Source organism: Gymnodraco acuticeps, unplaced genomic scaffold (genome assembly GCF_902827175.1).
Source record: "Gymnodraco acuticeps unplaced genomic scaffold, fGymAcu1.1, whole genome shotgun sequence".
Taxonomy (NCBI): domain Eukaryota; kingdom Metazoa; phylum Chordata; class Actinopteri; order Perciformes; family Bathydraconidae; genus Gymnodraco; species Gymnodraco acuticeps.
The window spans coordinates 1,539,624-1,566,009 of NW_022992081.1; the positions used below are offsets into that span (position 1 = coordinate 1,539,624).

At 40.9% G+C, this 26,386-nt stretch overlaps 1 protein-coding gene across 8 annotated transcripts in view; it reads left to right on the forward strand.

Moving 5' to 3' along the window:
• The window catches only part of rgs12b (regulator of G protein signaling 12b), a 63,612-nt gene that overhangs the window by 9,621 nt on the left and 27,605 nt on the right, over window positions 1–26,386 (forward strand). For all 8 annotated transcript variants that reach the window (XM_034202408.1, XM_034202412.1, XM_034202411.1 and 5 more), the window contains exons 5-6: window positions 2,002–2,121; window positions 22,243–22,264. In XM_034202408.1, the coding sequence (XP_034058299.1) occupies window positions 2,002–2,121; window positions 22,243–22,264 (142 nt within the window). The remainder of the gene's footprint in view (window positions 1–2,001; window positions 2,122–22,242; window positions 22,265–26,386) is intronic.

The following is a 26,386-nucleotide window of genomic DNA, read 5'->3' on the forward strand; positions in this document are numbered from 1 at the left end:
AAAAATAAATAATAATAACATTTGTTATATAAAGGGAGTCAGTTAACCCAGTAATAAAACCACCTGAACAATATAATCCAATTCAAGAACACAACACACTACCTCCTTTGATAAAGAAGTGTTGTCATCACGCCGTGTGTGTGTGTGTGTGTGTGTGTGTGTGTGTGTGTGTGTGTGTGTGTGTGTGTGTGTGTGTGTGTGTGTGTGTGTGTGTGTGTGTGTGTGTGTGTGTGTGTGTGTGTGTGTGTGTGTGTGTGTGTGTGTGTGTGTGTGTGTGTGTGTGTGTGTGTGTGTGTGTGTGTGTGTGTGTGTGTGTGTGTGTGTTATTGTGCTCTGACTGTGGCTACAGGGTTGGCTAAAGTATTATCTGGAACTGCAGGCAAAATAACAAGACTGTACATGCCTGCACATAACATGTGGAATGTAACATTTGAGTGGAAAAAGAAACCCATCATGAATGGACACGCATGTGTAGCAGAGGAATGCTTCTGCTCAAACCGCTACATGTAAACACCCATGTAATACTGTCTCCATGTTGAGTTGTGTCTTTATACAAATGACACTTAAACATTTACATTTCAATAACACACACACACACACACACACACACCCACCCATATAAGCTTCAGTCATCATTAAAACGTGTTTGGATAAGAGCGATGTTTTTATTAACAAAGTTATTGACAAATAAGCAAAGACCTTACCTAGGGGCTGCCATACTTCCATGTTATTTCCAAACATTTGGACTACCTATGTTGCAAATGTATTATCTTTTCAATTTACACACGGCATCTATTGCACGTCTGTCCGTCCTGGGAGAGGGATCCCTCCTCTGTTGCTCTCCCTGAGGTTTCTCCCATTTTTCCCTTTAAACTGTGGGTTTTCTCCGGAAGTTTTTCCTTGTACGATGTGAGGGTCTAAGGACAGAGGGTGTCGTATTGTCATACTGATATTTTGTACAAACTGTAAAGTCCACTGAGACAAATGTAACATTTGTGATATTGGGCTATATAAATAAACATTGATTGATTGATTGATACTAGGCACGGCAAGGCAAGTTTATTTATATAGCACCTTTCAACACAAGGCAATTCAAGGTGCTTTACAAAAATGAAAGACATTCAGACAAAGGCATTTCAAAACAGTTATTAAAAAGAAAAGATGTTAAATGTACATGTTATTTTACACAGTCCACAGTACACCAACAGTGTAAACACTGTAAAACATGCAGTAATACTATCGGAATAATGATAAAATGTGACTGAATTTGTATATGTTGGCAAGATGATTAGAGTAGAAGTAAATCCTTGAAAAGACAGCTTTAGTATTTTGCCATAATAGTCTGGAATAATAACTGAAACAAACTCACATTATAAAGGCAATTCAAACACCAGAGACACTCTACTGGTTAAAATGTATAAACTATCGTAAAAACAACTCTATATAAAACTTGAGAAAAACATTAGCATTAAACATTAAAAGCAGTTTAGAAAATGTTCGTTATTATATGTGATTTGAACATGGACAGATCGGTGCAGACTCAGATGTGTTCATATTTGTATTTGTTTATTTGTAATTGTTTATTGTCATGAGATTGTAGGCCAGTAGGAGTGACAGAAAGAAAGAGAGACAGGGTGAAGGAAGAATCCTCAATAACCATCAATGATATTCTGTACAAACTGAAGTCCACTGAGACAAGTGTAACATTTGTGATATTGGGCTATATAAATAAACATTGATTGATTGATTGATTGATTGATTGATTGATCAATGTCATATCACTATTTTCACTGTTAATGAGGGAAATAGAGGGATTTATTTGACATTTGTGTTTTCGGGCAACTTTTAGCTCCACATTACAACGTCTCCTTTTCTGATCAACGGATATAGAACTAGCAACCTCATAGTCAGCTTGCTTCTCTAACCTCTCTGACCCCTACCTATATGTACCTTACATATAGCATGTGTACTCATCATGATATATATTTTTTCTCTCCTCAGGGTGGTCGTTTCCGTGGTCTGACCATGGGCTTCCCTCCTCTCCCTGTGCGCTCCTCAGCAAGACGCTCCTTTGGACGCTCCAAACGTCACAGCTTAGCCCGCTCACTGGATGACCTAGAGGTAGGACACACACACACACACACACACACACACACACACACACACACACACCCACACCCACACACACACACACACACACACACACACACACACACACACACACACACACACACACACACACACACACACACACACACACACACACACACACACACACACACACACACACACGTACACACACACACATCACTTCCATCTGCCAACACAGTATGGAGTGTTACAGGCAGTACTCAAGTTCAATCTGTCCATTGTGTGATTGTCACATTTCAGCCATACCTGCTGCATCCACCTCTAATAATAGCAGCACATGCGCATCATACATCCTCACATGACAAGTCAAGCCCTCTTCTCAATATTATCACCATGACAACATACACAGTCGTGGACAGAGACACTGTAGAGAAAGAGATATATTAACACGCTGGTGTTTATGGAGTTGGACTGCAGTGCAGCTTTGCTAGCAGGGGATTTCTCAACATTAGCAATGGTTACTATTTAATGTGTGCAGCCATATGTTTAGGGGTCGAAGTATTCTGCTGACTGGGGGGGCAATATGGCTACTCTGTTGCACAAATGTTACTTAAGCTCTCCTTTTAGCTGCGAGATATTACCTGTTATCCAGTCATTTGAGAGCCATGAGTTTAGCCATAACAGTATGCCTATTTAGTACAACATTTTATAAAAGAGAACGTCTGCTACGGCTGCTGTAGTACTCAGGCATGAGTGATAGAATAGCCTGCTGTCATGGCTACCACCAAATGTGCACAAGGTTATGTTCATCTTAGTTGTGTTAAAATGATTGTATATGGAGTTGCAGTTCGAGCTACTATTTTTACAGCTTTTTAACTGAAGAGGCCATATTATGTTTTTTTGGGTTGTCTCTTTTTTTTGGGTTATATATATATATATATTGCATGTAAATGTTCTACAACGGCTTACATTGAAAAAAAAATAAAAAATCGGTCCCACACAATACCCCCCCCCCCCCCGCCTAAAACGACTCGATTGGACTCCTTTGTTTACTCCCGTAACATAATGACATCACTATGTAACACGTGCGCTTTTATTGGCTAGCATTCCAACACATTGTACGTCATAGGCTAAGGGGCGGGACATCTCTAAGGGGTTGACCAATCACAACAGAGCCAGCCAGCTAACCAATCAGAGCAGACTGGGCTCTGGTTTCAGACAGAGGGTGAAAAGAGGTGCTGCAGCACAGGCAGTATGAGGAAATAAAGAGCTTTTCTCCATTAAAGCATGTAGACATGTCACAGTAGAGGCACACAATACAAATATGAACCTGAAAATGAGCATGATTTAGCCCCTTTATCTTAAAGGGAGTGAACTAGCTACAGGACAATCAAGTTAAACAAAAGTGGAACATTCCGGGTGTTGTTCTTACTATGGCCTGCATGCAAGTGTGTGAATTTGTGTGAGTATGTGGGCACAAGTCATAACTGCTGTTTTGGTTCTCAGATAGAGATCAGTAGAAAGCTAAATGTTTCCGCCGTTTAGTGGCCACTGAGGCACCATGGGACCAGATAAGCCCATCCCACACTGTCGCTTCAGTCAAAGTTTTTTTTTTTTTTTAAATGTACATATTTTGAACGTTTCACTTCATTGGACGGCACAGAAGCGATAGACAGGATGTATGAGGAGAAAAGGGAGCCAGACTCAGAATTACATGCTACAAGGGCTCACACTGTGCTGTGCTAATGTCGTAATATTTTATTGTCAGTCCAAATGTTAACGAGGCACTTAACTCCACCCTAACCAACATATTACACAACTGATCTTACAACTATATTAATTTTGATCATGACAGCAACAATTACACAACTAAATGTACCATCAGGTGGTGAGATCGGAAGCCCCAGTGCATCAGAAGATATTTGAATTGGGGGGCGGTTCTTTCTCTGTGCCAGTGGCTGAACGTCCAATGGCAGGGTTCCTCTCTGCTTTTCTCCTCACCACCCCCCCCCCCTCTATTCTACCTTTTTCTTCCGGTCGTTAGGCCTTTTTCTCTTGCTGCTTATGCGGTAATGTCCACAAACAGAGAGGGCTTTGTGTTGTGAGAGGGGGGAGGGTGAGATTGGTGTGTGTGTTCGTTTGGTGATGGTGATGGTGGTGATGGGAGGTAATGGGGTTCGAAGTGTTAGCCTGCACTTCTAATGAGCTCTGATGAGCAACTAGCTGACATTCCCCTCGTTAGCGAGGCCTCAACACAAAAGCACCGGACACACACACACACACACACACACACACACACACACATTGACGCACATATACAGGAAAAGCCATGCACGCACACACACAAGAAAATTGCAAGTCGGTAACACACAAACACATCAATGCACATGAGCATGATTACACTGTAATTGCACACACACAGTTCTCAGCCATCTTGTCCGCTGTGCCAGTGGAGCTTCTCCTGCAGCTTTCTCCTGTAGCTGAAGTGTGTGTGCTCAGTACACACTTGATGTTTTATGTGGCTTTCTTTTATCATATGTTCAAGTACAATCGAGAGATCTTGGTTCTGTTAGTGTGATGTTTTTATCTTGTAGACATAGTTTAGGGCTTGAGATTCCCAGGGTGAGACTATAAACTAATTTCAATGCCTGTTTATTCTATTCTATGTTCTGTATATCTGTGAATGTCTGCCAGAGCTTGAGGCTTGCAGCTTGTCTTGTGATGTCTTATTGTCGAGCTTAACCAATTTGTACTCTCACACACACACACACACACACACACACACACACACACACACACACACACACACACACACACACACACACACACACACACACACACACACACACACACACCACACACACACACACACACACAAACAGACAATGTCTTATGACATGGGAAAGACCTCAGACTGTAAGTCTCCTCCAGCTGTGTGTGATTGGATTTCAGCTGTTCCATATTTCTGCCAAATCGTTTGTGGACATCATAAATGCATATTGGCCACGACACATAATTGCATTTTCTTTTTGTGAAACGGCTAATGTTCACTTAGAAGCTTCGGACATTTACAAGTGGGATTCGTTTTTTACACATTTAATGTTGTGGAACAAACTGCGAAAATCTTCAACTTAAATTAACCACTGCCTTTATTTCAGACATCTAACCAAAAACACGTAGACTTCCAGATCAGAAGTGTCAGAATAATTTCCGGTTTCAGCACACATTCCTGCACCACCTGATCCTCACCTGTTGCTGAAGGGTTGAGGTCTGAATATCAAGGTTATGTGTCACACCTGCATAAGCTGTTTACCAAAAGAGGCTGACAAATGAAAGCAGGCAGAGATAAATCATCAGAGGTTGAATGCACACATATAAGTGGCAAACAATGCCCTCAATAGGCTGATTGCAAGGCAGATGCTCCTCCATGAGCTGAAACATAATGATAGTCGGAGGAAGATGACATTTCTCTGTCAGTGGAGCTCGAGTGTTTTTGGGAGAAACAATTCCAAAGGAGATTCTCTGAGCAGGCGGTGTTCTCTTTATGTTTTCTGCCCGCACAGGCAATTGCTGCTTTGCTTTCTAACAAAGTAATAAGCGTTGACTGTAGCCACTTATGGGCTGTAAACACGTAACAAGTGATCCAAGCAGCACACAGGTTAGGTTAGGTTAGGTTAGGTTAGGTTAGGTTAGGTTAGTTTAGGTTAGGTTAGGTTAGGTTAGGTTAGGTTAGGTTAGGTTACGTTAGGTTAGGTTAGGTTAGTTTAGGTTAGGTTAGGTTAGTTTAGGTTAGGTTAGGTTAGGTTAGGTTAGGTTAGGTTAGGTTAGGCGAGGAATCACTGCTTGAATTCTACTCAATGCTGATGCCTGCATCATTTATATACAAGAAGACTGGAAGTAATGACGGAAATGAGAACAATTGTACTTTATTTTGCTGTTAAGACATGATCAATCACATTTTTACTATGTTTACATAATTACGATTTAGGAATTTATTGTATCAAAACCCATGTTTATACTATAAATGGCTGAGATGTTATCAACAAGTACAACTGTGTATCCACGACACATGTTATTTACCAACAAATGAGACACCTACTAGTGATGATGGTATAAAGACTCACATCCTACACTTAAGTAAAAGTATAAATACTCCAGTAATGTACTGCATCATATCATAGTAGCGTATCATGTGTTTTATATGTTCAAAGCAACAAGTAAGTATAAGTGTAAAAGACATAGTGAAGTAAAAATATATAACATTTGCCTCAAAAATGTAGTGGAGTAGAAGTATATGGAGCATGACATTAAAATACAGTAAAAGTAAATTGAAAGTATGTCTAAAAAGTATTCGAGTACGATAATTAAGAGAAAGAACTTTGTTAATTTTTCTAGATTTAGTTCACGGCAAATCCAGTAACTCTCTAATGTATCTATAATCCACACTATTGACATGATCATGTGTCTGTGTGTGCTTGTTTTTGTGTTTTTAAGTTTGAATGCTTTTTTATTCCCCCCTAATATTGGCTTCTCCTGTGAACACCGAGACGGATGCATCTTGTTTGGTGGGAACGCTCACGCACAAACACGCATCATCGGCCGATCCTTAAGACATCTGACTGTGCTCTGAACTCAAAACACTTTTGTATGATCTCTGGGGTGCTAATTTTGACGAGTAAAAAACATTCTTAAAACAAAATGAACTGAAAGTACTGCTAGTAGTGTCTTTTAGGACAACCAAAAGCTGAACAAGAAAGGAGTCTTACAAGTTACAATCATCTTTCATGCGCTGGAAACACATTGTGAAAAGACGAAAACACACCTTTTTTAATGCTAACAGGGCCATGAACACGCATTGCTACGCCTCTATCCTGAGTGACAGGACGCTGTCAATCACAATGTAGACCCGCCCTTAAGCATACCCTTCCTTAGCTTAATGGGACCATAGCTAATAGTATGAAAATCATGCTTTAGTGAGGATGACTTGAAACTGAATCAACTGAAGCCATAAACTCAATCGGAAACGGTTTACTGATGTAAGAAACCATGTGAGAAGAAACATCATTTTCTCATAGACGTCTACACATTTAAACTTTGGAGTTGCAACATACTGGACATGAGGAAGAATGCAAGTGTAAGGCACTTCTGAATTGGCTTCACTTTTCAGAAATTGAGGTTGCCTAAAGAGTCCCCCTTGTGAACCAAACAGAAACATATTTTACGAAACTTTACTATCCTGTCTGAAGCCTATACAGTATCAATGTAAAAACATATAGAGCTGGGACTTTCCTCTATAGGGCTGTTCTGCATTAGGTGAAATATAGACATGAATGAACTTTGTCTGTAGTTATCCACAGCTTCTAAATATGTGTGTTTAAACAGGATATCTCTTAAGATGACCTTACAACACTTGTAAGCTGTTTGAAAGTGACATTCTGATGAGTCTTATTGAGGCAAACATTGTTTTTCTGCGGCTTGACAGTGAATGTGGTTGCCTCCTGAGCCGAGGGGTGTGTGTCAAGGCATGTTGAGGAATGCAACAACTTCTTGGTTCAGTTGAACACAACCTAATGATCGCTTAAGATATCAATCCTGGCTGTCAACTCCCTGTTTTTCTCAACATATCTTTATCTGTGTTCTTCTAATTCTACAGGAGAAATCATTGCTCCTGTGCGGACATTTTTCCATGTTTTGCCTCTTTCACCCCCCCCCCCCCCCCCCTCTCTCTCCAGCCATCATGAATGTCAGTTTACTCTGCGTGCTCCAGACATGCATGGGGCATACTAAGCAGATGACAAAAGAGCACTGAGGGTAACACATTCAGCTCAGCACAGTTTTATGTGTGGGTGTGTGTTCCTTAATGGCAAAGGGTTCTCCCTCTGCAGCCGCATTTGTTTGAGTGTGTGTATGCGGGTGTCTCTCAGCCCACAGCAGTGTGGGTGGAATAGAAATGATACGAGGGTGGGTGGAAAGAAAAGCAGAGAAAGAGGAGGGGGGAGAGCAGAGAGGCAGAGTGAGGGAGAAGATAGAGAGGGAGGAGGAGGAGGGGGTATGACAGGGAGAGAAAGCGAGAGGGAATCTGGCGACATTCTGTAGCGGCTTGGACATTTGAAAGCCATCAAGCTTTGCCGCTTTGTCGCTCTGCGCGCACACACACACTCTCTCACACACACACACACACACACACACACACACACACACACACACACACACACACACACACACACACACACACATTCAACAGCTGATGACAATGTGGGCTAGAAGAAGCTCTCACATGCAGCGCTGAGGATTACTTGTCTCTTTCTTCATGGAGCAGAAAACTTTGAGCGTTGATTCTGAATCCGCCGCTGATCCAGTGAGTACACAAGCTGTCACTGCACGTGTGTGTGGGAATTTATGTGCGTGTGTTTGCTCTTCCTATATCTGATGCAACCTTTTCTTTCACAGTGGTGACTCCCTTTCTTCTGTCACACATAGCATGCAGTCTGTGTTACACAGGCGTGACCGTGGATAACTGGAGGAAATGATAGTGATCGAAAAACACATTAAAATGGATTTGTCTTGTTGGCTTGAATTTAAATCCCTATAAACTCTTTATTAACTTCCTTTAACTTTTTTAATGTCAGTGTTTCTCGTGGAATTGTCAGTATATATTAATTAACCAATCAGCCAGTACGTTTCTATTTAGGTTGAAAATAAAATACTGTTCCAAAAGTTTAGTTACAAGGCCCTCTCTCTGGAATGACAGCTCATGTGACCTGTGCAGACCAATCAGCAGGAGCTTTAAGGCCCAGTTGAGTTAAAGGGAAACCTGTTGACTCTTGGTTCAGTCCATTGGATCAGTTGTTTTTTGTGTTCGATATGTCTTGATTATTATTTCGATAATGGGCTAAATGGATCTCCTATTGAGATATCACCATGCCAGGTAGTTAGTTTAAAGGTGGCACGATATTGCAATATTTTGCGTGGCAATATTGTATCGATGCACCGAAGCCAAGTATCGGCCTGCTTTGATATACATTCTCAATATTGCAAATACAAGTTGTTACCAAACCTCTTGGCGAAAATGTATTTTTCAGTCAACTTGATGGTGATACGATTGTTGTACTGCTCAGGTCAGGGAGATTGGCAGGAAGTTGGTCCAAACAAAGATGGAGATATCTCAGAAAGTCATAAGAAATTTGCCGAAAGCGTTATCTTATTATAAACAGATGATTACACAATTATAACCTCAGTTTAAAACAGGTAATTCATTGCAATGAAGTGCAACACATGGAATAACAATAGTCACATGTTTAAAATCTCAATAATATATCATTGGGCCTCTTGTTTTTCTCACCCCTAGTTCAACTGAATGCATGGTCAAATTAATGTAAATATATGACATCATCTTTGAATATATTTAATATAGTGGTGTATTCAATAAACTCATTGTATCCAAAATATTGTATTTATTTACTGTAATCTGAAGTTGTGTGTGTGTGTGACGTGCAATGTCAAGGGGGGTTTTAACACTGTAAATCAGCAGTGTGTTTGTGTGAGCCCTCTGACCCAATACACACACACACACACACACACACACACACACATGAAAAAAACTCATACACATACAGAAAGAGTGAAGAAGAGCACTATCAGATGAAGAACGTTGGTGCACATTTCTTCTCCTGTGTGTGTGTACTCTCACTGTGTGGGTGTGTGTGTGTGTGTGTTCCTCGTGATATCCCCTGGGAGCAGAGTGTGTTGGGGAGGGAAAATCAGATGATGAGACGGAATCAGCGCTGTTCCTGTACATGAAACACCTCAGGAGGCCAGGAGTCACAGCAGTCGCTGCTCCAATTTGCAAATAAACACAAGTGCTTCTTTTTATCTTCATAAAGTACCAGACGGTGCAGTTCACCACGTCAGCACAATCAAACGGCATCATGTGATGAGTCAGCCTGCATATTCAATTGACTTGCAGACATAGAGTGTTGACAAAATATAGGAGAAAAATGGATAACCAACGTGAGGCTGTATTTGTCGCAGCAGTTTATAAAACATCCTGTCTTTCTGTGTTCCTCTTCACTGCTGCGCTCTTCCTGGTCGCCATGCATTTTTCTTCAAGATTTTGCATCTTTCTTCCTTGCATAATTTAGCGGATATTGGGTGAATCACCTCTTTTATAAGATTGAATGTTAAGTAGCAGGTTTTGTCATGTCTAAGGGAGATTTACAGTCACCAGTTATGAGACCACACACACAAAGAAACCATCAAATCATTGCCTTACACTCCAAAAGGAACTCTTTGGAGGAACTTAAATAATACATAGACAGTATTACATAACATTCTTTTAACCTTAAGCTATTTTTTCATCTGATTACATTTTTCGGGAAGGATCAGCTTCATTTGTTGTTTTTCTCTTATTATTTATGTTAATGTTGTAGTTTTTCAAAATGTAGTTTTACTGTAGTAAAATTAACTAATAGTGTATCAATCCTAGATACAGAACATTTGTAAAACATAATCATATTTATTTGTGTGCTCAGCCCGATTAGCAATTGATGCTAACAAACAGTATGACAAGGCTAATCAGCTAACTCATCATTGGTTGGCATTGAAGAGCAGTGCTGTAGCAGCAACAAGGTCTGAAGTAACCATCAGTGTTTTCCTGCTCAGCTCTATGCACTGCCCCCCCCCCCCCCCCCCCCCCCCCCATCATGGCAGCAGAGGGCAGTGTTGAGTTGTTTTGGTAATGTTTCTGTGCAAAGCAGAGGTACTGTATAGCGAAACTGGGAAATGATGAACCTTACGGAAAGAATATGGTTATTTAAAAAATATGTATCGTTTTTTTGAGAAATCGCACGATAACATAAAAATAATATAAAGGCTTTTTTATTTTTTTTATTTTTTTTTTAACGGAGTTGTCACCGATTTGATTTCTGGATTTCTGTTTTTTTTTTCTATTTACACACTTTTCTTAGATTTTTATAGAAATGTACTATATCACAGTAAAGCATTGTTTAAAACTGCAAACTAATTACTTATCTATAGTGTCCTCATGTTCCAAAGACTTACACATAGCAGTCACAAGTTAGAAAATAAACAACAAGGACATGGCAGTTTGGCAAATTAGACTGCAGCCTCATATGACGCAATAAACTATAGTTATATTGTTAATAAAGCAAACACTTGTCTCCTTAACCATGCATGATTCAGCTATATACATATAAGTGTGTTACAGTGAGGCTTTTAACATGTGTCCTGCACATGTATGTGAGTTTTATGAGTGTCATTTTGTCATCTGATATCAGCGGTGGAGAACATTTCCCTTTTATGTTGACTTACCCCAGACATACAATGGAAACAGAGCTGCCTGGCTAGACCACAAGAATTAGGTTAAAGAAAAATATCTTCTCATCTCTTTTCTTCTTTCTTTGTTTATTCCTTTTCTCATCATGTGGATTTAGCCAACTGAAACCTCGTCACCTCCCTCGTATCCTGCTTGTACTTTCCTCTTCCCCTCAGCTGACAGATTTAATTTGGACTGAACTTGAGCAGTTACTCATAGTTCTTCCTGTTCTGTCAAAGATGTGTGAAACACTAGTAATCTGTTCTAAAATGAAGCACCCAAGGTAACGGATGGGAGAAAAATGTATTCATGGTCTAATAAATTCCCCCCAAATTAGTTTTACCCTTCTAAATAACATGGGTAATGCTACTCATGGACAGCAATCCTACAAACCAATTCAAAGCTTGGTCAGGCAGTATTTTGGGAATTGGTGAAAAACACAAAATAACTAGTGTGGTTTTGCGTACAATTTATTTATAATAAACACAGGCAGCTCGAACTTTATCTTTGTTACAGGCAGTATTTTAATTCCTTGTATAACTTCAACTTGTTATCTGAAAGTCACTGAATATTGAGAAAAACTAAATCTGTTCCTCAAATAAAAGTGTTTATTTGTGCCAGTTAAGCCTGAATAAATGTTAACTTTCCTGGGCGAACAGAGCCTTGCGGTAAAAACAGTCAATGTTATGGTTACCTACTGATATAGTGCTGTAGTCTGATTGGTTGCAAGTCGTAAGGTCAGCTGTAAACGAGGTCAAGGTTAAAATAATTTGAACTATGACCAGATCGGTCGGCGACAATTTTGAGCTGTGTGCGAAGCCGAGGGTAGCGATTCCGCCTAGTCGGGCTTACCGCACTATGACACAAAACAACGGCAACGTCAGGGCAGAGCTTTACCCTATGACTCCTATGGACTGAAACCAAAACAGATTTAGAATCGGGAACGATTTTAAATCGAATGGTCAAAGTATCGCCATCACATTTGACATACTGAGGAAACCAAGGTTTTCTGTATTTTAGGCGGTATTTAACGAAAGTAGCGGAACCGGTCAAACTTGAAAGCGTTTAATTAACGCTCCATTAGATTCCTTTTCCCATATATTATGAAGCTCTGGGAATTAAGGGCTTTCACAATGCCTCCAGCTTCAGTTTGTGTGTGTGTGTGCTATGATACAAAGGCGTTGGAAATCAAGGTTAACTTCAACAACACTATTGCGCTTGTACTGCAGTGAAGAATTCTGTTTTGGGACCACTGGTCTTTTAGTGGCACTTTTTTCCTCAGACAAAACTGTAGTGGGCATAGCTCTTAAAATGTGTTTTGGGTGCAGCTGAGCCTTTTGATGTTTTTATTCTTCTGGGTGGTGGTGCCACATTCTATCAGGCAAGCGTCCAAAATAAATAAGGCAGATTTCAATAACTACACTGTATTACATTAAATAGAATAACATTTACATTTACTACAGCCACAGAATCTTGAATAGTTAAAACACTCAAAACAGAGGTATGTGGTTTGCAAGAAAGACACAATTGTAGGTTATAAAAATATCATATGTATTGTATCCACACACAGTTACCACTTGCTATTCCTTTCTTAACCAGGTGAAACAGACTCTCACACATTTGTACTTGCTGTACAGTACACAGCCGTGAGTCATCACAGATGGAGACAGTGACACCAAACAGAGTGTGGAGGTAAAGGAGTCGCTGTAACAGAAACTCTTACTCTTTCTTTGCCAAAACAGGAAATTAGGGGGCAGCTAGGTCTTAAGGCTCAAGGCTACATTTCATACTAATTCAACTGCAGCCTTTGTTGTGTGTGCATGTGAGAGTGTGTGTGTGTGTGTGTGTGTGTCGCTGCTCTGACCTGTGAAGTGCCTTTGTTCCCTTAAGGTGACCTTTTAACAAACCTGCAGAAGGCCCATTACAGAAAACGCCATGTTAATACATTGAGCAAAATACAATTTTCCGAAGAAACAGTTTGTATCATTCTGTAAATCTGTGATTTGAACAGGGACGAGTAGAAGGAGGGCGGAGAGGTACAGGCTGTGCTGCAGCGTGATTGGCAGGTCGGCTTTTGTTCCCTCCCCTTTTGCTGCCTGATGGGGGCGTGTCACTATGGAAACCGAGCCGAGTATGCATGTGTGTGTGTGTGTGTGTCTGCTAGAGAATGGAACTTCCTAGTCAGTCCGTCAGTTAGGTGTGTGGAGGAGTGTGTGAGAAAGAGAGAAAGGAATAGATGATGTAGTAAGGAGTGCAGTATATCTACTTAATGCAACTTGAGCAGGCTAATTCTTCAGGTGTGTGTGACGGACGGGCTGTGGCATGGCTCCATCCAACTCAGATGTCTGCACCACTTTCCTGTTTTAGAAAGCTCCCAAAGAAGCTCTGTCGGTTACCCGGGTGTGTGTCTATTCTCACGAGTGTGTGATATGTAGATTTAGAAAGTGTCCTCCTGTGTGAGAGGAGAGCAGGATGAGCCTGAGGAAGAGGCTCTCCTTCAAGCGAGTCTGGAACTTCAATACAGTGAGTAGCACACACACATACACACTTACTGTACACATGGTCTGCATAGGGAGGTTTTTTTTAAACAGGAGAAAGTGAATGAAAGACTCACATTTATTCATGTCCATAGAAGAAAACTGTATTGCTGCCAAACTGCCATGAGGAGAAAAAAAAATCAGCTGCACTTTCTCAACTTTTTACCGTCACCTTTGGTTTTTGCTTCAGCCATTTAGATGGCAAATGTAAGAGAGGATGTAAGAGAAAAGGAGGGCTATAACATCATTCAGTGTAAGCGTCACTGCATAGCAGTGTTGTTCTGTTCACTACAAGTGAGAAGGACAGGGACAGATGGGGGAAAGAGGTTACCTACAGCAAAGAACACAGGGAGAGTAATCATTACCTTCAGAGGAAGACGCAGGGATGGGAAAAGAAAAATGGAGAAGACAAAATAAAGGGAAAGGACAGAGACTCCAGGGAAAAGAACAACAGTTAACAGGCTGGTGTTTTAAGAAAGAAGGGACGTGATAACGGTGGCTGCGGGCTGGGAAAGTGTGTGTAAAGGTAAAGTGAGACAGAAAGAATAACAGTAGACGGCTGTGGGCTGTTTCCCTTCCTCTCAAGGCCAGATGTGTTTCTGGCCAGAGCGGATAGAGAGGAAGAGAAACAAAGGTAAAGACAGGGCCACAGATTGAGACTAATGATTCTTTTTTTGTCTTGCCTTGACTCAAAGGGCTTATCTTTTGTGTCTTTTTGTGAAAGAAAGGGAGAAGCAATCAGCTGTAATACAAAGGAAAGGTGAATAATTTCATGTGAATTTCACTTAATTCAGTGTGAGGACTGTGAGCGTGTTCAGACGCTTGATCTGATTGCATTGTGTGAGCGTCCTGCACCTTCTTCTGTTTGCATGCGATGACGGCACGGGGCCAAGTAAAACAGACCAGCTCAGCCTCTGAGTCACATCTCCTGTGTGGCTCTTTTGTAGGAAAACAAACATTATCTGCATTCCTTCCTTTCATAGAGAGTGGATATTGATTCCTGAATGCGATGAAGGGATTTCAGGGCTTTCGTCACGGAATTCCAGAGACGCTAACAGAGGATTTCACTTTGGAATATAACAAGATAAAATGGACATGTATGAGGGGACGTTGAGATTGGGTTCCATTGACTCAGAATGTGCCTTTGGTTTGTTTATTCAATGATTTAGTCAGTTGTGATTTGAAAATCTGCAAATCTGACTTTTTTATCCAAGGGGCATCATCACCGGTGGTGGCCAGTAACCAAACACATTTACTCAAATAATGTGCTTAAGTACAATGTTGAGGTACTTGACTCGAATATATATATTAACCTGCTACTTTATATATATTGTCCACTTCAATTAAGAGGCAAACATACTGTGCTACAGGTTTCTTATAACATAGGTAAAGATTTGATTAATATAATACAAAATATAACCTACTAATTTGTCATGTTTTATTAACGTTACGAAACGTTTTTGTTCCGTTAGTGAAATTATAAATAAATCCCGCAGTACATGTCGTCCTCCTTTAAGGCCCTGTCACACTGTCCCGAAATTGACACCCGATGGACACACGAATATGGAATTGTGAATTTCGCACGATGATGGCCCCGAACCACACACGAAGGCAACATTTACATTACATTTAAGACATACAACTGCAATGAAGTACCAAAAACAATTGTGTTACAGTACTATGATACTGTACTGATATCTTCAGACTTTGTTCTTTACTTTATCCGTTGTTATATGTAGAAAATATTACGTTTTCTCCGTAATGTTGTTTCCATAACAACAACAACTTCCTGTCAACTGTCCTTCAAAATAATATATTATATCCTTTTTAGTTTCACAGAACACAAATTGGGTTATTTACATAATATATTTACATGATTTTGTTGTGCAATAAAACAACCCGATGGACACACGATAAAGGAAATGTTCAAATTCGGCTGTGATCGTAGCAACATCGGGCCATTCGTGAGGGCATCTTAAGCCATCGTATGATCGCTGGTGGAGTTTCTCAGGCTCCGGCAGCAACTTCGTGAGCGGTGGAAAAATCTTTGGCATGCCAAAAAATTGCCGAAGGACCTTGCGAAGGTTCATTTTCGTGTTGAATTCGTGTGTCAATTGTGCCCTTCGTAAGGCCATCGTGAGGGCATCTTGTTATCATCGGTGCCATCGGGCATTCGCCCCGATCAGAGTGAGGGTGAATGCACCGATGATAACACGAAGATGACACGATTTGACAAGATGTCCTCACGAGTGCCTTACGAAGTTGCCGCTCACTAAGTTGCTGCCGGAGCCTGAGAAACTCCACCGGCGGTCATACGAAGGCTTAAGATGCCCTCACGAATGGCCCGATGTTGCTACGATCACAGCCGAATTTGAACATTTCCTTTATCGCGTGTCCATCGGGTGTCAATTTCGGGACAGTGTGACAGGGCCTTTAGCAGCTGCATCAGTATGGTTAGGAATACATTAATGCATCAATAGCTATAATTCAAATACAAAATATATATTATTCTATAATGGGGCATTATGAACAGAAAGTGCCGTTATTTTGGATACGTCGACTATATTTTTACACTTTTTTGGTATACTTAAGTATAATTGTGAGTTATTTTAATGGCCTATGTCCACACTTTGGTAAGTTTACATTATTAGAAGTTTGAAGTACTTCATCCACCTTTGTTTGTCACCATGAACACACCTGCAGAGCCTCATTTGACTTTTGGATCATTAACCTAATCCTCTTGTTCACCCCATCCTTTCTAAATGACACTACGCTGAAGCTATAAGCTCTCTCATGGCTGTTGGTGCTGGCAGGGTGACTCTGGTCTCTCAATAGCAGCCACTATTCACCTCATATTCAAAAGTAAACAGGCAGGCACGCACACATCGAGACTGTTGGCGCACCAGCTTCCTCCTCAGCTGGAAGTGTGTGTGGTTGCGTGCAGTTGGGGGGGAAATCTGTGTTTTGAAGTCACCTTTTAAGGACAGTATGTGTGTGTCGGTTGTTCGGGTACAGGCATGGTCTCCTGTAGTAATGCCAGTGTTTACATGCACATGAGTAGACAGGAGATATGTGCAGTGTTCCTCCATATTACTCTCTCTTCAAGTCCTCTCATTCCTTACAGCGGCAGTGTTGGAGCCAGGAGTAGGTGGTACAAACACTGTTGTCTTTGTGTGTGTGTGTGTGTGGTGTGTGTGTGTGTGTGTGTGTGTGTGTGTGTGTGTGGTGTGTGGTGTGTGTGGTGTGTGTGTGTGTGTGTGTGTGTGTGTTTGTGGTGTGTGTGTGTGTGTGGTGTGTGTGTGTGTGTGTGTTGTGTGTGTTGGTGTGTGTGTGTTGTGTTGTGTGTGTGTGTGTGTGTGTGTGTGTGTGTGTGTGTGTGTGGGTGTGTGTGTGTTGTGCATACGTTCTCCCCGATAGAAAGTTATTCCCCTTGTTTAGTATTACTGGCAGCTCTGTGTCTCATTTTATAAAACAGATAAAATCTTCCTGGAACGTCTTTTTCCAGGAATCCTCATCCAACTAGACGCATGCATGCAGACAGGGAACCTTTTTCAGAAACTTGAGATTGTTTAAGGAGACTTTTACGGCTGTTAATGTTATGATAACATTGGGAATTAACGGCTGTAAATTGTACGCTGTGTTTTGCCGTAGTTTGAACCCCACGTCCAGGCTTCATAACAGATGATGTAAGCCACCCCTCTCCCGCTAGTCACAGCTAATAAAGCACATGGGACCTACACACACACTGACCAACCACTCCCTGCACACCACACACAACTCACACACACAACTAACACACACAACTAACACAACATAAACAGGCCAGGCATGTGGGGCAACAAGGTGGCATTTCATGTGAAGGGAGCTGAAAGCAGGAGGATGTCGGTGTTTAAACCGACATGTTGTGACCTGCGGACAAAATAATCATGTTTTTACATAATCTAACGGGTTAGTTTAAAGCTACTGATCAATATCATTTCTAGGAAGGAAGAATAGCAGTGTGTGTTGTGAAGACTCACGCGTCTTATCTTTGTTGAAGTGGGTGTGAGAGTGTGTTCATTGTATAACACTCCCACTGGATCACTAGTTAGAGCATGACATTTATCAGAATACAAGAATGTTCCAATCCATCTTTTCATGGTATTCTTTATTTTTTATGAATTACAAGGTTCAAGGTAAATCCAGATGTGCCAGAATGTACTGACATACTGTCAGGAGAATCTCAACACTGATTGCTTTCACGAAAAAAATAATCAATAGAAATGTCAACTCACGCAACACTTGTGCTAATTCGAGTCACATATCGACTAAGCATGTAATCGTGCTAAACTAGCTCTTACAATTAGCTTACTTTTTAGTTTAAGCAACCGAAGAACAGAAGTTGAAGTTGAAAACGCCCCACATTTAGAAAATATTTGTAGAAATAGCGCAAAATGGTTTTAAATCGACTGGTCTTTGTTGGAAAAGTTGGTACATTGATAAAAGTGCAAATGATGATGTCACAAACCACTGCTACTTCACCGCGCTGAGCTGATGTAAGCTTGCTCACATTAAGAAAAAGGGATAACACAAATATCATATTTCCTATGACTTTTCTTTCCTTCTTTATGTCAGCTTTTTATCGTTCTTCTTCTGCAATGGTATAATAGTTCATCGGGTGGACAATAGGTGAGACTTATGCTTATCTCAAGGAAGCCACTCCTACAAATCCCATGGATAGGTCCAAACATTTATTTGAATTTCTCTGTGAATTTTAGTTGTACATTTGAAATTCATTTTCTAAAAGCCTTCCTTCATACTGCTTAAATGGCAAGCTAATACTGTGTTTCTTTGACATGTTAACTGATGAGAAAAAACATTGCCTACAGTTCTGTTTTAAATACAAGAAATGTATAACCACATGCACATTCTGAGGTTTTGCTTGGAAGCAAGTCCTCCGCGTATGTGGAAACCGTAATCAAGAGCTGCTGTCATTTTTTTTAATGCTGATGGTTTCAGTGCATTAACTGTATAATATATGGGACATAAAAGCCCCATTATTATCTGTGAACAATCAGCATCAGCAGAAAACAACCGCAGACATTATTGGGGCTTTGACATAGCGGTAAATCCCTCCTGCCAGTAATGTGTGCCAAGCTAATGTAGAGAAGATTGAAAGCAATGGAGGCTAAAAGCACTTTGTGACATATTGTAGGGGATGTTATGATTCTCTGTTATCAAGAATGACCCTTTCCAGATGCTCTGTAAAGAAGGGCTTTTGGGAGAGAATCTTGAGAAGGGAGAGTCTGGAAAACCCCAGTCCTTCCCTGTGGGCTGTCAGGAATGACCAGGATCTGCCAGGAGAGGAGGGGGAACACCACTGGAATGACTGGGGAAAGGTTGAAAGAGAGAGGGAGTGAAGAAGGGAATAACCTGCGGGAAGAGTGGAAGGAGGAGATGTGGTAATACAGAGGAAGAAAGAGTGGAGGGGAAAAGAAGAAACAAAAGGAGGGGGTTTGAAATGGGTTAGAGGTGCAGGGAGGAAAGGAGAGGGGCATCAACGAGGGGCCAAACCACAGAGAACGTCTGGAAGTGATCACACCAGAGCTGAATTGAGTCGGGGGGTGAACACATATGCAGAAAAATCCACCCTACACACAAAGGACATCTCGAACAGATGTTGAGCACATGCATAAATGTGGGCTACACTCCATATAAAACACACAACATGTCTTAACACAAACACGAAACACTCACAGAATACACACTGTGGAAATGTGTGGGAGTGTGACCAGCGTAAAGATCAGGTAACTATACTTTCCACTTCTCATTTTCCTCACGTCCTGTGCGACCACAATCAACCACTATAAAGTCACATCAAATCTCTTTTCACACGTCAGTGCCAACCTGCTCCTCCAAGGACAGTCTGAAATAGCTAATCCCAGAGATTACGCTGGCACTGCCATCTGGCCGGGGCAGGTGGATCAAGTGAGGGAATGACCAAGATGCACATTAATCAACCAGCACATATGCTATAGGAGCAGTCACTCTCTCTCACTATCATTAGCTTCGATTCGTTTTTTACTGTACAATGAATCTAAAGCAGGATTTATGGTGGGAAATCTGAGAGTGCACTTTGCTAACCTGGTTACCTGCAATTAAATCTGCATATTTATAATAATGTTCATTGTGTTGGCTCTATGATGGCGCACTTCCATTGCAGGGCCTCGCTCGGCTTAGTACGGTATAGTTAGGCCTTGTTAAGACTGGCTCACTTTATGCTGCGTTTCCATTACAGTTTAGTAGCTGGCGCAGTAACTATAGTAACGCAGTGTAGGCGGAGCCAATGAGAACCACAGAAAAACAACATCAGTCGTTAGCTGTTAGCCTCAGCTCACAGCTCCTCATATCTGTTCAGAAACTAGAGGGCCTAGGTATAAAAGTCACGGCTCGCCACTGATCAATAGGCTCCCTGTCGCCACTCTTCATACATTTGTTCTTGAAGGAACTTCATTAGCAACGCAGTTAAGTACAGTACACACATGCCTGGGGGGGACTGAGGCTAACAGAGTAATGCACCAATTGGAAGATCAGCGGTTCCATCTCCAGCTTCTCCTATTTGCATGTCAAACCCCAACGTGTGTGGCCTAGCATTACTATACTTGTGGGGACCTAAATCTGTTTACACAGTCACGTGTGGGGACTCGCCTCCCTTATGGGGACAAAATGGAGGTCCCCATAAGGGGAATTATTAATTGTAGGGTGAAGACTTGGTTAGGTTTAGGGTTAGGGTAAGGTTAAGGGTTAGGCATGTGTTGGTTATGGTTAAGGTTAGGATAAGTCTCCAGGAAATGCATGTAAGTCAATGTAATGTCCCCTGAAGTGATGCGTGCACGCACGCACGCTTTGTACATCAATATTTTTCCAGCTCGCTAATGCTTTACTTATACACGGGGTTTAAACTGGGCGTCTTTCGTAATATACATTTAATATATATCAGTTTACTGCAGAAAGGCAAGCTGATGTATATTCTCTAGGCGAAGTATACTGTATACTCATCCTGTGCTACTTTAAACTCCATAAGAAAACTGTTATTCTCCCATGCCTCAACAGTGAACGCATAGTCAAAGTGAGAACATTCTTGATTAATTAAAAGCAATTAGGGCCATGTTTAACAAAATAAATACCATGTCAAAAAAGTTCACACAAGTTGTGCCATATCATCCAGGTCCATTCACAGCAGAAGCCTGCGAGAAAACAACATTTTCGACACAAATGTAAGGTTAAACAGTGTGAGGAATATTGATATACAAACTAGCTTTTGTGGGGGTTCAGTATTTCTTAAAGTTAAAAACATGTCTAACTGATGACCCGGAGATAAATTCACAGAAATATGAGTCATCCAGGAACTTGTGTCGTGCTGAGTCATGATAAGGTCATTAAAATGCAAATGTGCCATAGAAAATACCCTCACAACAAGACATGCCCTCGTAGATACTCTATAACCTGCTTTCCATCAAAGAGCCTGCCATTAGCACGATTAGCTGACGGGTTAACAGCATCAAAAGATTTACAGTGTGGATTATTTATACAGAGACCAACACTCTTTCATACTGCTCCCGCTTCCTCCAGTCTTTCTCTCTATCGCCTGTCCTTTTGAACTTTCTGAGTCACAGAGCATTTCAACAGTGTTAGCTACATTACTGATGTCTGTGTCGGATGATCTCATCATCCCAGCACAGCATGTCTGGCATACAAATCACTGCATTGTTTGTGTTCTTCTATGTAATGAAAATAGGATGACTCTCAAAGGATTTTTTTTTTTTATTAAATGTGTCTGAAAAGACATCTGTGACTCTGTGGTTAAAAATCTGAGTAGATATGCAAACAAAACATCACATTTCCCCGTGAGTGGGGGGGGCAGGTAGGCCGAAAGTTCCCCTCTTCTTCAACTCTGCCTACACAGACACACACAATAAGCCCTGCCCCTCTGAGGAGGCTTTCCTGCAGAGCAAGCACAGCCAGTTCACAGAGGTTTCCACCCACACACACAAGACAAAGACTGTGGGTGCTATCCTGACTCTGTCATGATGTGAAAAGTGTGTGTGTGTGTGTGTGAGTGTGTTAATGAGCCAGGTCCTGTGAGAAACACAGGAGTTAGTGTGTGTGTGTGTGTCTGCATGTGAACATGCCCGGGCAGCTGCCTCCTGGTGCTCATTTACTGTGTGAGCTTGTATGAATATGTGTCATCTGTGTGATGAGGGAATCTCCTAATCCATGTCTCTCTGTGCTTTTTTACAGTCCACTGCAGTCTCCGATGGAGGTGAGTAAACACGTCTCCACAACATCTGACAAAACCTCTCTACTTTTCTCATGATCTCTTAGTGGCTTATTTAATTGTCTTCCCTCATCATTCAGTATTTGTAATCTAGTTTAAGTAGCATTTAATGGGATAAGGAAAAGGACTTATTATGTTAGGCCGGATGTCCAGTTCTGACGTCTAGTAGGAGTATGGCTGTTTTCATGTTGGAAACCTCCTTATTATCTGGCTGCTTCCACTTATTCCCAGAAGCAACAGAGAGTGGTTCAACCTGCTCAACATCTGCCCCACCTCCGCGGCAACCTAAAGACAAAGTCTTTGTGAACGTTGGCTGCATAAAAACAACTTGTTGTGGTGGATAGGGCATGGAGCAGTTTGGACTGCACCATGAAAGGCTCAATCGTTATTTTTGCATTCACACGCTAATTTATACCAGTGTGTTGGTGAAAAAGCATTGAGAATTAGGGCTTAAAATATACTGAAGCACACAGATTAAAGGTAAACAAATATCATTTAATGTAAAAATAGTTCAAACCAGCCATCCAAGCTTCACAGACCCAAATATGACGTCTTGAAATGTCTGGTTTAGTTTGAACAAAAGTCCTGGCTTGCACCCACAAATATTTTGTAGTTATTACTTCACAACGATATATGACGAAGAAAGTCCAAAAAGCCTCTCATTTTGAAGGCTGGAATCAGAGAATATTGGAATTGTTTCACCATACTTGCTTGAAGAATGACTGAAAATATGAACAAATAATCAAAACGGTTGCCAATTGTTTTCCTCTTGCTTCACTCATTCATTAGTTGACACACTGTTGCAGCTCTTTGGGAATTTTAATACAATAGTTTAATATTTATAAGTTCATTACCAAAATGCAATTTGATAACAAAACAACATGTCCTAATTCTTTTGTAGTCTGCTGGCCTGTTGCTTTATTTGCATTTCACAGCTTCCAGGCATTGTTTTTCTTATCCTGTGTTCCTTCATCAACTTGTGTTGTATTGGCCCTAATTTGAAGTTAACTGTTGGTGCCGTCCACAATTAACATGTGCCAACATTAACAAAAGTTCTCTAATTTAGGAGTCTTCTAATGGTGCTTTAACACCTCACAAATGCACATGAAAGGCACGATATATGGCAGATGGGGGATTAGTGGAGGAAGAGGAGGTGAGAAAAAGACCAGCTCCGATGTGGAAGTGTTTATAGCCGTTTGTTCACGCCACAGTCGTGTGGTGGAGAGGACGGGTTGTTTGTGGATAAAGTGGAGAGCGTGAAAATGTTTATTCGGCCCTCTTTGTTATTTTTACTAGTAGAAGGAGTATATTAAACTATTGCCAACATATGTTAAGTGAAGTCCATACAGTAATCAACTAGCTTCATGTCAGTCTATATTATTTATTTTGGCATTTGGCAACAGCTATCCATTGGTCTTGTCCTTGCTGCTTGGTATTGCTTATTCTGAGATGACATAACAGGCAAACACTAAGGAAAAGGGCGGGAGTTTGGTAGTTTATTCAGTCTGCACTCTGAGTTAATGAGATGAGAAATGCATTAACTCAGTGATGGTTAAATAATGGTTGTGATCTTAGCACAATTAACAATTCTGTGGGAAAGTTGCTATAATCTGCTCCGTATAGTGAGACGCACCAGTCAAACATATTACGATTTGAAATAGAATTTGACTTTTTCAAACCCTTTAATTTAGCCTGCACCCATACCGTCTTGTAGATGCTTACAGTACAATAAATGAAGTATGATTGAAAGCTAACGTGATCATTTATCCATAGTTCTGTGTAGAAACCAAGAAGATAGCTTACAATATATATCTTGAGGGATAAAGTAAATCAAAGTGTGATGTTTTCGGAAATGTTGGTAGAGACTAGTGCAGACCAGGCTGTCGGTCCGGCATGACAATAGTGCATTGAAAGGGAGACAATCTGCAGGTAACATTAGCATAGCACGCTGCTGCTCATAAAATGCTAACAGCTAAGTAGAAAACAATCTCTGTGTCGTTACAGTTTATCATTTACTAGTCGAGTGTTATACATCTGTATCTCTATCCACCATTAGCATTTGAGATTAGCCACAAACAGACTAGACTAGAACTACACACGCTCACTCATTCAAACATTTGAATAAACGATTATGCCTGGTGGAGAGCATTTTATGTTATTTGTGAAAATAACATTAATTATATTTCATGCCTCATTTTGTATTTGAATGAATATCCTATTTACGCATGAATTCAGACCATTTCTTCTGTGCAGACAATAACACATTTCAATTGTGAAATACAACAGTTAAAGGTAGGGTAGGTAAGAATGGAGAAACCAGCTCGAGGGTGCTAGAATTTGAAAGTACACAACCGAAAAAAATCCTTACTTCCTTACAGAGCCCTCCTCCAACACAAAACGAACGTGCACACGACCAATGAGGGCACGAGATAAGTTTGTGCATGAGATGGAAGGCTGACAGGCAGGTAGGCCATCCAGTTATCTACCCCGGGCCGGGGCCACTTTTTACAGCACCACGGCTTCCACAGATATTTGTATATATTTAATTTATTGTCAAAGCATTTAATTTATTCATTGCTATCGGGATGTTGAGAGCACACAAAAAGTGTTTCTGAAGTGAATTACCTACCCTACCTTTAAGACAGCACTTACAAAGTAATTTAGGCCCATAGTAAGTACAGAATACTTTTTTTTGACAGACATTCTAGCTGGTTCTTTCTGTGTGTGTGCTACATGGGGGCTGTAGACCTCATTAGTCTCAGTAGTAGCCCTCCTTTAACAAGTGCCTCATCAATACTGCAGTTGTGTGTGTGTGTGTGTGTGTGTGTGTGTGTGTGTGTGTGTGTGTGTGTGTGTGTGTGTGTGTGTGTGTGTGTGTGTGTGTGTGTGTGTGTGTGTGTGTGTGTGTGTGTGTGTGGTGTGTGTGTGTGTGTGTGTGTGTGTGTGTGTGTGTGTGTGTGTGTGTGTGTGTTGTTAGTGCACTATGGGCTTGTGCTCCGGCCGTTTTTGGTTCCGTTGTCCCTCGGCTCTGAATTATTCATCACCTTAAGGCCTGTGTGTGCTTATATCACTTACCTGGGAGCTCACAGTGGTGTGTTTTTGCATGTATTTGTGTGTGTGTGTTTGTGACCTGCTCTCTCTGTGGTCAGTCAGGTATTCATCCAGGGTGCCTCTCTCTCTTCGTCTTCTTCTCTCCCTGTTATTCCCGTCTTACGGTGTCTCCTTCCTGTGATGTTGTAGGCTGTGCTTGTGTGTGTGCGCGCCCCATCTCAGATTCTGGGTTCCACTTTGTGTGTTTGAGTTTGTGAGGGGGGCCTGCTTAGTATGGATGGAGGGGCTTGGATACCCCTCAGGATTCGCTACCTTCCCTGCTGGCACCACACAGGCTCCTATCAGCTCTACCCAGGTGAGGACACAGCTGCTTTAGGTGCTCCTTATCTGACTAAATTAAAATGATATGCAACGAAGATCAGACATAATGACCGCAGAGGCTTTGATGTTGAGTATCAGTTTAGCTTTGTTTCAGTTACTGAGGAGCCATTTCTAAAAGGAATCCCCACCGTCACAACATACAGACGTTTTTTTTAATAAATGGTTTTCTTTTGTTACTAGTATGAATGTGTTTACTGTTGCAAAGTGTTGCTCTGACGTCTCATTTCTCCAGTCATTACAAGATAAAAGTGAAGTTAGTGTCCGCTTTAGAGTTTTTTTTTTAAAGAACTCTGTGCTCACTGAGTTCATTGTGCATTTTCACAGTTGTATATCGCTAAGTGGCTGATGAAATGTTGCATTCTTAGTTAGTTAAATGTTGATAACACAGTTTACAAAAATATTCACCAACCTAACATTAACTCTGTGAAAACTCAGTTTAAATTATTATATTATTAAATACTCTTTTATATTGGTTTTAAAGTCTCCATGGCCTTAAGAACCTTATTCTTTGAATATTTAATTTGAGTAATGCAGGTGTCAGAAAAGGTCATATCTTACTGTGTAATTTCTAGATCATTTGCTGACTTTATAGATCATTTTTCGTTTTGTTTGTTGGTCTATTTGAACTGTGTTGTGATTGTGATGAAGATAAAACATTGAAATTAATTAGTTAAT